General features: G+C 41.6%; 1 protein-coding gene across 6 annotated transcripts in view; it reads right to left on the bottom strand.

Moving 5' to 3' along the window:
- Positions 1-1,024: 1,024 nt before the first annotated feature.
- Positions 1,025-16,714, bottom strand: part of SACS (sacsin molecular chaperone) — an 86,478-nt gene continuing 70,788 nt past the window's right edge. For all 6 annotated transcript variants that reach the window (XM_045455216.1, XM_045455014.1, XM_045455085.1 and 3 more), the window contains one exon: positions 1,025-13,935. In XM_045455216.1, the coding sequence (XP_045311172.1) occupies positions 2,378-13,935 (11,558 nt within the window). In that variant the 3' untranslated portion in view covers positions 1,025-2,377. The remainder of the gene's footprint in view (positions 13,936-16,714) is intronic.

The following is a 16,714-nucleotide window of genomic DNA, read 5'->3' on the forward strand; positions in this document are numbered from 1 at the left end:
GAGGAGAAGCAAAATAGGGAGAAAGCATAAAATAATACAAAAATTAGTTCACGTCAAAAATTCCCCAACCCTGAATTTCAAAGTCCAAAAAGCTCCAAAAATCTGTACACTTTGCAAATGCGTCTGCTGCAAACTACTGGTGGCAAGATCTGACCTAACTTAAGATGAGGTTATCACGTCTGCGTGTTCAGCTTAGTGTGAGTGTCCATCGGTTTCCGGCAGGAATTTAATGTGTTTAAGAGCGCTACCCAACCTTGATGGGAATGCTCGTATTAACTTTCTAAAGTCTGATTTCTGAAATAGATTTGGATCCAAGGGTTTTATATAAGGGATTATGAACCTGTTTTTTTTTTTTTTTTTAAATAAGTATAGAAAAAGAACCCCAACTAACCTCAACTAGCATAACGGCCAGACAAGGTTTTCTGTGTAAATTTCAGTATCAAAAAACAGTAAAATATGTTCCAAGTGCTAAGTGTGAGTTTCAAAGGAGCAAGCTCTTCTCAAGACAGTTCCAGACAGCTAGCGATCCAGAATTTGCTAAACCCCAGAACAGTAAACTCTTAGCTCTGGTCTACCTAGCCTTGAAGACCTGTGCCTCAGGTATTAATGATGAACATTTTCTGTTAGGGCTCAAGAGTAAATTAGCCCCAGACATGCGGCCCTCTGCTGGGGCAAGGTAGATATCAATTCGGCCTCCACCTATGGAAGAACCGTATTTACTGGGTCTGCTTCCGAAGATACATATGTATATATGTATATACACCCATACTGTATATGTCAGCTAATCATATTCCCTAAAAAGGAAAAATGAAGTCTTAACAAAACCAATGAGCACCTAATAAACTCAGTATATATCAAGTACTTTATATTCAATCATCAAAAAGAGCCTACTAAAATGCTAATATAAAATGTAATAAAAAATTCTATCCTAAATATTTCCAATAAACATACATATATGCACATATCAAAAACTTTATATAGGAAAACACTAAGTTTGCTTTTCAGGAAATACCAGTTACAATAATTTCATATGTACATTTGCTTTATTAAAAGTATGGCACTTAATATAATAGCAGAAGTAATTACATAGCTTCACATCCAGAAGCAATACAATAGTGGAGGCACAAACATTCCTTATTACCAATAAAAGTAAAAAAGTTTTAATATGTTCCATAAGCCCTTAATTGCATAAAATATTATATTTAGCATCATTTACAGCCAGCACACTTATATAAACTAATAATTATCATTACCTCTCTTTTACATTCTGCCAAAGAAATATGCCAAAATGAATACAATATAGGAGGACACTCAAGCATGAGAAAAATCAAATGTCAGTTCTGAATCATTCATGGGGAAAATGCAATAAACTGTCACGAGCTACTGGACATTGTCACAAGGATTTCACACTGATTTTTTAACGTCTTCCAAAGTAAAATCCAAGAAACTCCACTAAGTGCCATGTGGAAAGAAAAGCTTTGTTTTAACTGCAGCACCTTTAGACAACAAAAGATTGCATCCTATTCAGTCACGCTATATAAATTATGATATTTGTGGAAAATATGTACAAACAGAAAGCGAATGTTCTAACAGTTGACAAATGTCGTTTTGGTACACAGTTCTTGGACGCGATATTAACATCTGGTGATGAGAACTGCCGCCATTTTGAGTTTTCCAAACATCATCTTCATGAGATAAGGAGCCTGTAAACACAAGGTGTAAAAAACCACTTAAAAGAAAGATGTAAAGTGCACTCGGTGCACCCTAAGGAGTGCTATGTGCATACTCTTCATCAAGTAATATTCAGGATTAAAATACTGTACCATTTTTTAAATGTACTATTTACGATGTAAAATTGCAACAAATCCATAATCAGATCCAGCTGATAATGATGCATCCAAAAGAGGATCTAATTAAAGAAACGATCAGCTCCAAAGACTTGACTCCCCTTATTTGTTGAAACCAGTGATATGTCCAGTGTTCCATAAGCTCCTTCAAAAATACCGCGTTAAAACATAAAAGATACCTCCATCCTGATCACGGACACACACAGACTCGCATCGAACAAACCGCTAAGCTTTGGTTACATAAAGTGCAGTTCAATAATGTGCCATCCTAGCCATTCAAATACATCTAGCAATTCTGCAGCTTACCATCTTCAAAATAATTTTCTTTTAAAGTCGGCTAAGGTCCTCTGTTGATATGCATGTTAACAACAACTCCAAAGTTCTTCCCAAACAACCTGCAATGTGCTTTACCATTCTTAAATAACTAACTGGCAATGAAGCCTAAGGACGTACAGCATTCATATTTGTGCTACAACACAGTCAAGGTCTGGCTCTGCTTTTTTTTTTTTTTTTTTTTTCCTTTAAATACCTCACACCTTCTGCTGTATAAAATTTTCAAGTTTTATGATGATACAGGCGGTACATTCCATCACCCTCATAGCAACCTCAGAAGTGAACCTGTCGTTTGGGATCTGCGGGAAAGGAAGCAGATCAGGGTATCTTGTTTTTAAACTGTCCACGCCATAGGCCTCCAGCGTGTGGACATCATTCGTCAGTCCTTCAAGCTGCTGACTGTACTCCTCTATTTTCTGTGCGAGTGCGGTGGGCTTTACATCTTTATCGGACTTCCCTCTCACAGCGTAGTCAGCGGCGATCAAAGCTAACTTGGTAGAGAGGTGACATTTGAAGCACACCCATTCATTGGCGTTTTTATGAAGGTCGTTCCTGGCAGCTGAAAAATTTGCTCTGGCCTGTCTTAACCATCTACGCGCTTCAACCGGATTGCCAACCGACTTGAAAGTGGGAGGGACAAAGAACCTCTGAGAGTAAGTCTGTCCAGCTGAAGGTGTGCTTTTCTCCTTATTTTGTTGTTGCCTTTCAGATTTATGGCTCGTTGCTTCTTGATTCCATGAAGTATAAAATCTTTGAAACGAGTACTTGTCTGACTGAAATCGGGATGCTGAGGTTGAAAATGTTCGCCTTGAGGCTCTGTCTGCATTTTGATCTAGAAAAGCCTGCTTCTCTAGCCTGTTGATTTCGTTCTGCAAATGTTTAAAAACTTCATTAGCAATGTCATGATTCTCTGGATTTTTGTCAGGGTGCCATTTCAAATACAACCGCCTAATAATCTTTTTCCTTTCCGATTCTGGAAGCTTCCAAGCTTGCTCCACCACTGATGTCACTTCTTTTAAAATTTCTGGTAAAGAATTCACCTTGAGCTTTTTGGGGGACGGATGCTTCGAGGATGAGGTCTTTTGGCTCTCTCTGCCGGAGAAAAGAGGAGGAATGGTTCGTAGACCAGGGGCTAGGAACTCGGTAGGGCTGGTCGGTGTAGAAGGGGCACTGTCTCTGCTTTGAGAGCTTTCCTCGGGCCTTGAAAACTTATAGAGATCGAGAGAGCTAACTATTTTATATTCACTGTAACCAATATCAATCTGATAGATCTTTCCCAGAAAACTAGAATTATCAGCATCTTCTCTTTCAACTTCTTGTACGATAATTGCATACGTATACGTTGGCTGGTACGATCCATAGATATCACCACCTTCAGCATCAACAAGGTACCCAACGTATTCTCCCGGGTAAAAAACATTCATTGGATCCATAAGCAGAGTATAATGGATTTCAGCAGGTATTGGAGTGCCGGGCATCGGAAGTTCAAGTTTCGATGGTTCAGAAGAGTCGTATTTTACTCCTAAACTGTCAAGTTTCTCACTGATCCTGTAAATATCATTGCAACCTAGCATAGCAATTAAATACGAAGTGTCAGAGATCAGATTGTCCGTCGCAGACTTCAGCGTCATTGCCAATGCTAACAGGAAGTTGATGTCCTTGCTGTCTGAATGCTGTATGTATAGCAGAATGACCGCGTTGCCAAATCTCTTCAAAAAAGCGAAAGTTTCACTTCTGCTGTGGGGAATAGGGTTAAAACCTTTAACTCTCAGTGTGGTTTGAAGCTTTTCAAAACAGGACACTTTCAATCCTTCTCTTAGGGCTTTGCAAAGTCTTATGGCTTTTTCTTCATTGGCCAGGAAAGCATTATCATTTTCATGCTTCATAATTCTAATCAGTCCTGTGATGAACTGTTCCGAAGACAAGAGTAGCTGCAATCTTCCCTGAAGAGAACACAATGCTCCAAACTGACAAACTTTGGGAGTCTCCTCGTCTAGCTGTTCTTCAAGTATACTGCTCAGTAAACGAGGTCTGAGTTTTTGAGGAAAGAGCATTATCAATTTAGTGTGAAAGCCGTGGTCCTTCCCTAGGTAGCACTGGCTAAGGTCAACCAACATCTGCACGCCGATATTCCCCTGGATTCTACTTTTGTAATGTGGCGCGTCATCAAACACTAAGATGCTCGACTTCACCAGTCTGCCATCCTGGCTTGGAAGGTACAGCGCGAGGTCTCGGACGTTCTCGAGATCACTCCTCACCTTGACCGAATCATTTTGCAGACTCTTGAACAAGCCGGAAACTACTCTCTTAACCGTGCGCATTTCATTAGGATCTAACTGTTTTCCTTCAGAATTTTTGAATATGCGGCTCAACACTTCAACATACTGCTTGGTTGAAATAATATCTTCAGTACCTAGGTGTTTGAACAACTGGTGAAACGTGCCAAGTTCTAAAGGCAGCTTGTACAAGTAAGGTTTAAAATCCGATTCGTATTCTAGATTTATCACTACCTCCTCAGGCTTCAGGAGTTTCCAACCATCTTCCACCATTACAAAAGCAACACCCCGCAGCTGAAACCGAAACTCCCTTTTTTCTGCACTCAGAAATTCATATATGCTCCTTAAGACCTTTGCTCTAGTTTTTACCATCTCTTCATCCAATGTTGTTATGTTGCATATGTTTCTGCAGTTATTAATGACCTTATCAAGAGGAGGATCCAGGTTAACATTAAGCATACTTAAAACTTGTTCGAGCTGTTCCTGCGGACCAAGGTCACTACCTTCTTGTTCTCTGATGCTCAAGGGTGTGGCCTTCTCTGGAAGAATAGGGCAGGATGTCCATAAGAGCTGGAGCACATCACACTGCTTGAATTTGGGGTTTACTTGTGCTCCATTGAACTTTATGAGAGGAAGCGTTCCATTGACCTCTTGATATTGAGGATGGAACCTAATGAACTCTGCAGGGGCCCGCTCAGGACACAAGAACGGTATTAGAGAAAGTTCTTTCAGAAAATTGCCAGATAACAAATCCATTCGTTCTTGGAATATGTGATGGAGAAGGATATCAACTGTATTTTGCAGTGTTTCCTTAGACCAGTTTTCTGTATTAGCTCTCACGCTGATTTCCTTAGCAAACTGCAGCAACTGTTGCTGAGATAGGACGTACTTTAGTCCAATGTTTCTCAAGAATTCCACCCAGGAGGTCATAAACGTGGCTTGATTTTTGGGCTTTATAAGCTGTTCCAATTTTTTAAAGAAGTCCTTAGGAATAAACAATTTTTCGGGAAGCATAACTTCAAAAACTCGCACCGTTCTATCATAAAAATGTTTCGCTTGCTTTAGTCGACTGTTCGCATCGTGGATTATCAGTAAACTTTCCAGTTTTTCAAAAAGTTGTTCCTTGATCTCTGACAGTTCCTCAATACTTGACAGCCTATTCTTAAGATAGATCAGGTGCTCCAATTTTGCATCGTAAGAGAGATTTTCAATTTTGGGTAAGAGGTGCTTCAAATATACCTCAAGATCATCTACAGGTACACAGCCGAGCAACTCATACAGTTCTTTTAGGTGTATTTTTTCTTCAAGAAATGCAGATGACGACGACTGTGTCCATTTTTCCACTTCAGCTGAAGGAATACTTTTTGTGAGTACATAGCATGTTCCAAATTTTGCGATGCTCATGTAGCGACCACTGATGGATTTGTAGCATGGAAGTGACTTCAAAATTTTTATGTCATCTTGGGACATCAAGTGACTGAGATTGCAGTTGAAATACATCAGAAGTGCTTCAAAGTCATTTTCGACTAATTTTTCGGTTCTAAAGGTTGATGTTTGAACCATATAATGTACGGCCTTTAAAATGCTTGTGGGGCTCTCTATGTTTGCAGTGTGACGCGACAACAGAGGAACAAATGCACTGTCTTTGGAGCAGATTTTGTTCAAAGCAAGCTGGATACAGCCAGCTTTCATGAGCGCGTGAAAGACTTTATCGCTCTGGGCATTTGGAAAAACTGCAATGTGCATGAGACTCAGAGGAAGCAGAACATCACCTTCAGGGACTACAAGCTGGTTGGCTGAAACAGTGAACTTTGTTCCTGGAAGCAACGCCCAGTCTTTTAGGGTATCGACAACAATGTCAAATGTTGGTTGTGTTTCTTCTTGATCTTCTTTCACGTTTACAGCCTCGCTGATAAAATGCCACGCGTTCTTAAGCCAAGACTCGCTTGCAAAATTGTCCTTCCACTTGGTACAATTTTTGGTCTTATACTCACGAGGCAACACAGAGGACAACAAATCAGCGAAGCTGGAGATGTCAAACACTTTTGCAACCTTACAGTTCAATAAAATATTACTGTATTTCAAATATAACGTATTCATGAACAAGTCTTTGCGGGATGGAATCAACTCATGGTACGTTGTTAGAAACTTGGGTCGTTTTGCGTCAAAAGTCTGCAAAACACTGTCCAGTGTAATGAGAAGGGGCAGTCCCTCCACTTCAATCTCATTTTCTTCTGCGTCCTTGAAACAATAATCCACTAAAAGTTTCAAACTATGAAAAAGCTTTAGGTTAGTCTGCTGGAGACGACAAGGCAGCTTCCCAATGTGGCAATTAGTGTCAGGAGAAGAAAAGGTCATTAAAAAAGATCTAACATCAGCAGGGGTGACGTAACTAACAGGGATATCCGCATCTATAAGGCAGTGGTACAGGTTGGCAGTTTCATCACAGTTATAAACCAAGTTGAAACCGATTTCTAAAAGGAGGTGTTTCAGTCTATAGACATTCTCTGCCACCGTCTTGCGGGTCGTGATGTTATAATCCGCATTCTTCAGGTGTTGCAATTCATCCTGCAGTAAGTTGTCAAAAAACGGTCTGGTTTTATTTGAAGTAGACATATTAATCCAAGTAATTATAACCGCAGAGTGTAAATCCGAGCCATCGATATTTGGAGCCCGTACAACAGGTAAAAGGCGTTTCATGTCTTCGTGAATGCAGCTGTAAAGTGCTTTCACTAGACAATATAAATCTGGTTGTAGGTCAAGCCTGTTAACTGGGAAAAACGACAAAAACTTCTTTAAAGTATCCTTCACCACATGAATCGGTGTGTTCTGCAAAACCGACAGTGTTGGGTCAGAACCAGGGAAATAGCGCTTTTTTAGCTGGATTAGCAACTCAACATATGCAGGAGCTATTAATGCTGTCATTAAACTGTTATTCCAGTCACTGCGAACACCAACTCCATTATCGTCCCGCCACAGATTTCTTCTGGCTGAATCTAGAGCAAAATGGCCGTTCACGTGGAACGGCAATCCCGTCTCTAAAGAGAGGGGCAAGAAACAGAAGGCCCTGTGGGGTTTTTTGTAGTTGTGAGTAATGCAGGCAGCTACTCCGCCACGTGGAAAGAGAGTAATATCTTGGTTCTTGTGAGCCGATATAACGCTCTTAGACACTTTTTCCATACTTGAAAAACCCGATCTATTACAAATTAGCCACGTAGTAAGATTTCCTTCGGAGTCTTCAGTATCCATAGTATAGGTTATCTGTTGGACGGGTATGTCTTTGAGCTGTCTCTTTTTCGTAACACTATCGATTACAGATGCGTGAAACTGTTTCCTTTTCAGTCTGTCCCCGTCGGTGATTTTGCCCTTTACAGAATACAGCACATTCAGGGCTCCAGTACCTTTGTCTATTTCACAAATAGAAATCTTTTCCATGTGATTAAGAAACATTAAAAGTTCTGCCCCATCTGACCGCAATTTGTCCAAAAGGTTCTGGACCATTCTGTCTGATGACGGAACTGAAGAAATTTCCGAAACTTTTGCCATTTCTGCGTTACGAAGAGGAAATCTAAACATTGTGCAATTATCCAGTTTAAAGTGGGTTCCCAAGTAAAGATCCAGGACATCTGAGAACTGTGTCCTAAAATCTGCATCCAAATCTCTAAACATGCGTCCAGGACTAACGGATGTGGCTCCTGGTGCGTATCTGGCATGAGGATCAAAGATACACAGGATGTCATTGCCAGAAATGAAGGAAGGGCAGTCGGTAATATGATACACAGAATTGAATCCTATTCCGTACTGCCCAGTTTTACAGGGATTTCCTTCTTTGGTGCCTTTTCCAAGGTTCTGAATTCCCCTGACGTCATCCTCCGTGAAAGGTTGGTTGTTGTACACACAGAGCGCTGGCCCTTGCAGGGGGGCCCACTTATCATCAAATATTCTGTCAACTGGATGCTGTCTAGGATCAAACACAAAACAGATTTCTGTGGCCTTTGCATCATCGGCATTCTGAAGAAGTTCTTTCAACATTTCCTTTTCTGAAGGATAGGCGTTAAGGATACTCTTGATTCTGCTGGTCAGCTTCTCTTTCTGCCCAAATTCCGTGCCAAGTGTCGTGAAACAGATGTTGGAGGCGTACCTCTCCAAGGCTTTGTGTCGCTTTGGGACGGCTCCTAGTTTCACGGCTACTTCCCTGGGTATATCGGCATGACAGTATTTCACGGTGGTGTCCTTAACTTTTATCCAGGGACAATCGTTGTAGCATAAAGATTTAGCAGGGAGAAGCTTAAGATTAGTATCTGGCAGTAATATTTTGCCATAATTTTTCTCACAAAATTCTTGTTTCTTTTCTCTAATGAGACTCCATATTCCTTCACTAATTATTCGCCGGCAAAGCTGAAAATTCTCTTCTGTTATTTGCTTTGTTCCTTTCTCCTGATCAATAGATTCCAAAACAAGGGCAAAGTCCTCAACAGTAAATGACTGCCGCACGCCCACACTTTCGAAAAGCTCACGGAAATTGTTTTTGTATTTATTAGGCAGCTGATAAAGGTAGGGTGCTGCCTCGAAATTCAAGTGAAAAGACACTTTTTCTGAGTCAACATATGCATTCTCAACTAGAATGAAGCTAAAGGGCTTTAACTTTTCAACAATTGACATCTTAGTGACCTCATTTTGCATCATTGCATCATGAAGGTATTTGTAGCAAGCATTGGTGATGTTCTCCTGGTACAATGTTATCCCATCGTCAACTGACTTTGCAACTTCTTTCAGCTGGTTCACAACCAGATCAACTGTCGGCTTCCTCAGTAATCCCAAAAACTCCTTAACAGCCAGTGACACCGAACCACACCCCCTGAAGGAATGTGAGTTTTCATTTAGAATTGGTTGCAGGAGACAAACTATATCTTGGTGCTCAGCCGTGTAGAGATCAGTTGCTGCAAACATGGTTTCGGGCTTAAAACTGTTACCTTTCCAGTCCAAAGAAAATCCTGCCGGCTTTGTCAGAAATGGAAGGAAGGGGATTGTTTGATATTTTGCAGCAAAATCCTTTGCCCTAGGATCCCTGATTTTCAGCTTTTCATCAATGAGACTTAACAGGATGCTACTTCTCAGACAAGCAGCAGCGTGATCGCTTTTATTAATTTCCGCCACTGACTGTGCACGTTCTAGCATGTCGTCCCACAGAATGTCATCTTTGGCCATACCTAACTGAACCAGCTTAATCAGAATAATAGGATTAAGATAATCCTGAGTGGAGCCATAAGGAAAGCGTCCATCTTTAGTATCAAACAACTTGGCGACGCGTCCTTCAGGGTGGATTAGCCTTGATGGCAAAACCAGAGGATGCCCCTGCAAAGAGCAAGGGATACATGGGGTAACACGAAGAATTCCTGAGAACTCATCAATTTTCTCATTTAGAACAAAATTCATTAAAGGATCTCTGAGCTCTGCTTCGATTTCTTGGATATTTGGGAAAAACACTTCAGAAAAAAACTGCTTCTCTGAAAAGGTATTTTCAAGCAGTATCTGTTTGCAGCCAGCTTCTTCAAATCCTGCTTTTACTGAAGAAGGAAGTTCAACAGCACAGAGGTTCTTTGACCCGGTCTTCTTGAGGTATTTCAAAAATATCTTGAAGGCTGCTGGGCCAACATCTTTTCTTTTAAGTATAGAGTCATCCAGAAATCTCACGTTCTTCATGGAAACCCACGTAGATCCGTCAGAGAAGACTTTGGTCAGTTCTTTCCCTTTTCCATGAGCTATATCTTCATAAAATCCTTGGCAAATGACAGAAAAATCATCATGGACTAATTCAGGATCGGGCCACACCGAGTAGTAAGTATAATCCATTAGCTCCCCATTAGTAGCCAGGTCGCGTAGGACGCTGAGGGCCTCCAAGTAAGCCCGCACAATAACGTGCCTCATGAAGGTGGCATTCCATCGTCCTTTCGTGTCTGTCTTCCAGATTTCTTTTCTGTTTGAAGTAACAGCAAAACACCCATTGATGTGAACCGGCAATCCTGTTTTTATTCGTAAGGGTAAATAGCAAAACACTTCTCCCACGTGTGGCTTCACAGCCCACTTCTGGTCCTGGATTTCGGACAGCAGAACCCCCACGGCCCCACAGGGAACCAGCCCTAGTCTTCGCCCACTTTCATTCAGGGAAAACTTTAGAGCCTCTCCTGTGTCCATGCAGGTGCATATCAGCCATGTGGTACACTCTACTGTTTTTTGAGGCAACTCATCTGATGGCTTTTTCGACTGGCCAGACTTAGCCATCTCGAAGAGAGCCGTTAGGTCATCCTCTGGACCTCTGAAAAGCGGTGACTGCAAATCAGCAATCCTCCTGAACACATGGTGAAATTCTTCAACTGTGACCTGAAGAATGCAAGACGACTTGGGGGCATCGGCAGGAAGCTTTTTATTACTGCTGCTGCAACTCTTCATGAGCCTAGAAGCTTCTTTTAAAACACTTAAGACAGGGGCACTCACTGCTTTGGAAGAGCAGGGGCTTTTCTTAATGATCACCGTATCTTGCGCCAAGCTGGGATTGCTCTCCTCGATTTTCAAGTACTTCAAATACATGGAGTTCACACTCTGAGTGAAAATGATAAGCCTGTGACCACAGAGACTAAATTCATCCACAAGAGAGTAAATATCTGCCGTATTGTAGCAGGTACTACTAACTTCACTCACTTTGGCTTCCTGTTGCGTTCTAAAGGACAGTCGGAAAAGAGTTCCGTCGTAGCTGTAAGGGGCTTCTACGGTCAGAGGTAACCGACAGCCAAATACGTCTATAAACGGTTTGAACTGATTGGGAAATTTCCGAAGTCTTTTCTGCTGTTTACTCCAATTAATCTTGATCCCAGGATTAGATTTGTCTTTAATGTGCTTACTGATGTGGTTTATGTTCGGATCGAACATTATCATGAATTCTCGACTCATAATGATGGGAATGTCGGTGATATGGTACACGGAATTAAATCCCAGACCAAATTTTCCAACTTTGTCAACCTCTTCCCTCTTTAAAGATTCTCCTAACCTAGTTATGTTCACAAAATCTGAATCGGAGAATTGAGAATTATTGAATGACCACAGAGCAGGTCCGTGGCAAGCCGCCATCCCCGGGTCTAGAAGATTCTCTCGAATGTCCATATTTCTTCGCATATCAATCATGAAACTGCATTCTGTTGCATTTGCGTCATCGGCATTTTGGAGCAGTTCTTTAAAAATATCTGACACTGATGGGTATTCTTCCAGAATATTTTTAATTCTTACAGTAAGCGGTTCTCTCTGACCTGACTGCTCAAATCCCATGTTCTCAGGATTGATCAGTCTTGTGCTGAGGCATGGAACTTTCAACCATTCTGCAGTTTTCATGGGTATGTCCTCGTGTACCAGAATGATTGGCTCCACCGAATCTTCCAGTAGATCATTGAGGTCATCAACTTTGATGTCACAGTAACAGCATTCATGAATTGGCTTCATGATAAGTTTAGAAGGGTTTTTGCTGTGATGTATAGGAACTGGTGTGTTGGGACTGGCTGGAATCTGATTGCTATACAGCCACCTGATGATATTCAACATAAGATGGAGATTTTGCTTGCTTTCCTGATCGCTGAGATCTTGGTCACTTTTGAGATATACCTTCTGAATGACTACGGAAATATGATCCGACGTCAACTCCTCTATCGAACCACAGACCTTAAACAGTTGGTGGAATTTTGCCATGGTTTTAGGCACACCGTGCAAATAGGGCTGAAGATCAAGATCATGGAATGGTTTTATCACAGCCTGGGCGAGGGGACAAAATTTCTTGCCAGTCCAAACCCATGGAAATCTTAAGGCCCTGAAAGCATCCTTCCCTTCATTTAAATGATCATGCATGAAGCCGTAAATTTCCAGCAAAATATGTTGAAACTGATAGTAGTCCTCATCACTAAAGGTTTTCGAAGTATACCAATCAACAACAATTTTAAAGTGTTTTAAGACCGCACTGATGCTAGGTTCTGTGAAGATGCCCAAAGCTTTTTCCAAGTTCACATGGACGCTCTCAACAAGAGGAAGTGACGAGCCAACCAGGATTGCATGGGCTACATCACACATATCTGGTGGGGCACAAAGGTCGCAGACATCTCCCTTCCAGACTAACGAGCCTGGATAGTTTGGTGGCCTTTCCTTGCAAGCCGGGACCCATTTTATTTTCTTCAGGGTCATCTTTCCTTCAGATGACTGCAACAGCGTATGATTCTTGTTTAAAACACGTAAGAGTGTTTTGGCTTTCTTTACAAGAACCTCCTGATTTGGACAAGAACTGACCTGTAAGGCTTCGATTTTTTTTGCCACTTGCACAACATCAGCTTCTTCGAGGCTGGCTTCGTTTTTTAAACCAATCTGTCTTAAAGAGTGCAGGATATCTGGTGAGGTAAAAGCTGCGGGTGGGAAACAAGTTTCTTCTTCACTATAAAAGAGATCCTTTAGTACTTCTAGATCAGGATCAAAGAGTTCGCCGGCTGACACCATCCGATCCTGCGAGATCTGAATGAATTTTAATGGCCTTAACCAATCAAGCACATTCGGATTCTCGTTTTTAAGGGAGGACAGATTCTCAAGGGTCCATAACATAAGGTGTGTCAACTCATCATGCGAATAAAATTCATTTTCAATATCTTTTAAGATGAGCTTGAAGCAACTGGTGGTCTTTAACTTCTCTATCTTCAACATGTTTGCCAAGCGAATGGTAGCTTCGTCACTACTGTCTATGACTGAGAGAGAGAGTCGCAGATCTGGTGGAAGCTTGGCGGTATGGTGCAAGACCTTACAGCCTTTTAGTTTTGTATACGAGGAAATGCCCTGACCAGATAAGTGGTTAATCCGCTTGAATATTGGCAACTCCTGAATTATTCTTTTCTCTTTTTCACTGCTATCAGTTAAAGTAGCTAAAAACTTCCTCAGGGCATCTTTGTGCGTGGGAAGTAGCGAAGCTATCTGATTACACAATTTCTGCAGCGGCATCTTCTCCATTATCTGCAGCACAGCACTTGGTAACGGCGAGTGAATGTATTTTTTAACAAGTGGATGCTGTATGGAGGCATCTAATTTCTTAAGGACAATCCCTCCAAGTTTCTGTACGATATCTGCTAAAAATTCAGGAAGCTGTGCTTCGGATTCATCATCTAAAATGACTAATGATGGAGTCCTGAGTCTAATGAGCTCCACGCACGCCTGACCATCTTCTAGTGTAGTTCTGGGGATAAGTGGCATCTCATCAAATAGAGTCAAATCCTCTGAAAAATGTATATAGAGATTCTTCCACACCATTTTAAGCCAAGAAACAGATGGGTGATTTTTGTCTTCATCAGATGGATACCACTGAACAATCAACTCTCGGCCAGGCCAGAATGTATTCATTACTTCTTTGATAAGACGTGCAAATCGTTCTGGATTTAGAAGCTGCAGCTGGGTACACGGTCTTCCTGTAAATCATACACAGAGATGTTATAAATACATACAACCCTACTCTAACTCGTCTAGCCTTCTAGTCTTACAGATTACGTAGTACTACGAAGCCATTTTTAGAAGGTTTAAGGACACTGTAAAAATGCGAACATTCAGCATTACTGGGCTAAAATAAGTTTTAAGTAACGACAGAGAATCTGCATATGCACTTGTATTTATGGGAGAAGTGATTCTCTTTGGAGAGTGCTTATTTTAGATCAATCCATAAAATGCATTTACATGCATTTTTAAAATGATCCTGTAAGTTTCTACAAATAGAATCAACACAGAAAATAACTTTCAGTGGTTATCTGTCCACCAAAAAAAGCATCAAAGAAAATGTGGGAAAAGCTTAAACAGGTACCATTCTACTTAAGGCTAAGTAATTTATAAGGAAACGCAATACAAATTTTCCTTTCTTCGTGTTTCCAGGAGCTGCGCAGGATGAAGGGAGGGGCATGATAATGGGGTCCCAGATGCAAGTGACCAGCACTCTCTGAAGCTGAGGCCGTGAGGAGTCTTCCACAGTTTCCTTCCACATACTAACTGGATGCCTAAGGTAGGTGTCACTCAATCTTGTGGGGCCCTGAATCCTCTCATCCGGAGAGAGGATGTGGATGAGGTTCTAGGTCCCAAGACTGCTCCGTTCACATGCCCGAGTATAGACCACATTCACAACTTTTCCCGGCAGCTTTTACCTCTCTACGTCTTACTGACTACGGTGGGCTCTTTGGAGCCCTGGGATTTTGTGGAAATGCTTCGGGGAGAAACGAGTGGGGCAGCCAGGTGCTGCTGGGCAGGTGGGACCGTCCCCAGCCAAGCGGCTCTACTTCCAGGTGGTTTATAAATAAGACTCTAAGATTTTTGTCTTGGGGAAAAGACTGTTGCTGATTTTTTAACCACCGGCCCAGAAAATAACATTCGGGCTTGCCACGGCTTGTGTACTTAGTGCACAAGCATTTGCACCAAGTGCATTTAGTGCCTCAGAGTAGTTATAACACCAATGGGAAAAAAATGTTTAAATAATACTGTGTACCTATAGGTATGTGTCAGCAAATAAATAAATAAATAAGTGGCATTTCAAATTCAATCTTCTGGAAACCTAACAATTTTCTTCCAATGTACATACAATTTCTAGACTCTAAAAGGGTAATTTTGGGGGAAAAATGATAAAAAAAGGGCACACCTCAAGCCCCTTGAAACTCTGGTTTATCACTATTTTTTAACCGAGAAAGGACACCCTTACCTCACAGTCTTACACCTCAGGAAGATGACTTTACCTTCTACCAAGAAAAGGATCCCTCGTGTTACAAGGAGACATTTTAAAACGACTGCCACAGAAATTGAAGCCAGGGCAGTTTTGCAACCTTTGGGAGATGTCAACACCCAAACGCTGAACACTCTCAGTTTCTACACTGTGTCATTTAGGGTAAGTCACGTAGCTACACTTAAGAAATCCTAAGAGCTCGTCAGCAATTTGACCAGTATAGCCTCCTTGACCTATGTGCCCCATTAAAATAGACTTTGTATAATTAAGTTTTAACAACAGTGTTCTTAAAAAAAATGTTTACTGAATTAATAGAATACCCAAGGCAAGGATATGATTTTGCAAGGATACAAAAAAGAGTTAGAAATTAAAATTCAGAACACTTTGAAACGAAACATTAAATATGCACCACACTGTTCTATGTTAATAGGGGCCACATGACGTGCATTTTGTAGATACTCCCATCTAGTATCCTTGCGCGCAACCGGCAACTTATAAACATATACCCACCTTCAGGAAAACAATCTAATATTAACATATAAGTAAAATGCCAATAAAGCACCCACACCACATATAACATGCAACTAACACACCAGTCATGCTCAACTGAAAAAACGTACGAGAAAATAAAGGAGAGAGAAAATGAAGTTAAGACACAATTCTAAGTGCTTCAGATGGATTCAGTCTGAAGTCCCGATTTCTATTTAGTTTGTATTTAAGCTTTTCACCCTCAAGTATGAATGTTAACGCGGAAAAACATCTTCACGCCCCGGGTCAGAAAGCCACTGAAAGGCTGAAGCGCCTCCAGCGGTATCAGCCAAGTAAGTCTTGTGCCATTTTGATAAACCACTTGGCTTTTCTCGCCTCGGCCTTTCAAATCGTCAGCACTGTCAAAAGAGGTCAACTGTTCAGGACTCAAGGAGTCCCTGCAGACAGAAACGTTTCACCTAACCTGTCATCAGACAGGACTGTCTAACTCCGAAGTGACTCTTTTAAACAGCGGTTTTTGCTTTACTGTCCATCTTTCCAAACTAGTAACATCAACCCGCTGAATCACTCTTCAAAGACTGCGCTGATTTGTGTTTATATTTGTTCACTTGTTCCCGTTCACTACTAACTTCGGGACACGTTTGTGACACGGACAAAAGGATACTACAGAGACTACTTCAACGTTTACTTTCCAAGAGACCCCAGTCCTGAACGCTCTCCTTAACTGGGGGCTCACTACACTTGCGCCGACTGGTCGGAGGCGCAGCTGGCTGGCCACTCTGTGCGTGACGGCCGCGGGCACGGCGACAGCTTTCCGTGCTTCGCTTGTACAGAAGGTGGCAGCGGCAGCTCTGACGGCTGATGGGTTCTAGCCACGCTCCACTGCGAAGGGACACCCAAATCTCCCTGCAAATACACGTGCGAGTGAAAGTCCAATGCAACGGTAAGCTGGAGGGGGGTCACTCCTTCCGAGAAACAAAAAGGAAGGAGGGGAAGGAAGG

This window comes from Leopardus geoffroyi, chromosome A1 (genome assembly GCF_018350155.1).
Source record: "Leopardus geoffroyi isolate Oge1 chromosome A1, O.geoffroyi_Oge1_pat1.0, whole genome shotgun sequence".
Taxonomy (NCBI): domain Eukaryota; kingdom Metazoa; phylum Chordata; class Mammalia; order Carnivora; family Felidae; genus Leopardus; species Leopardus geoffroyi.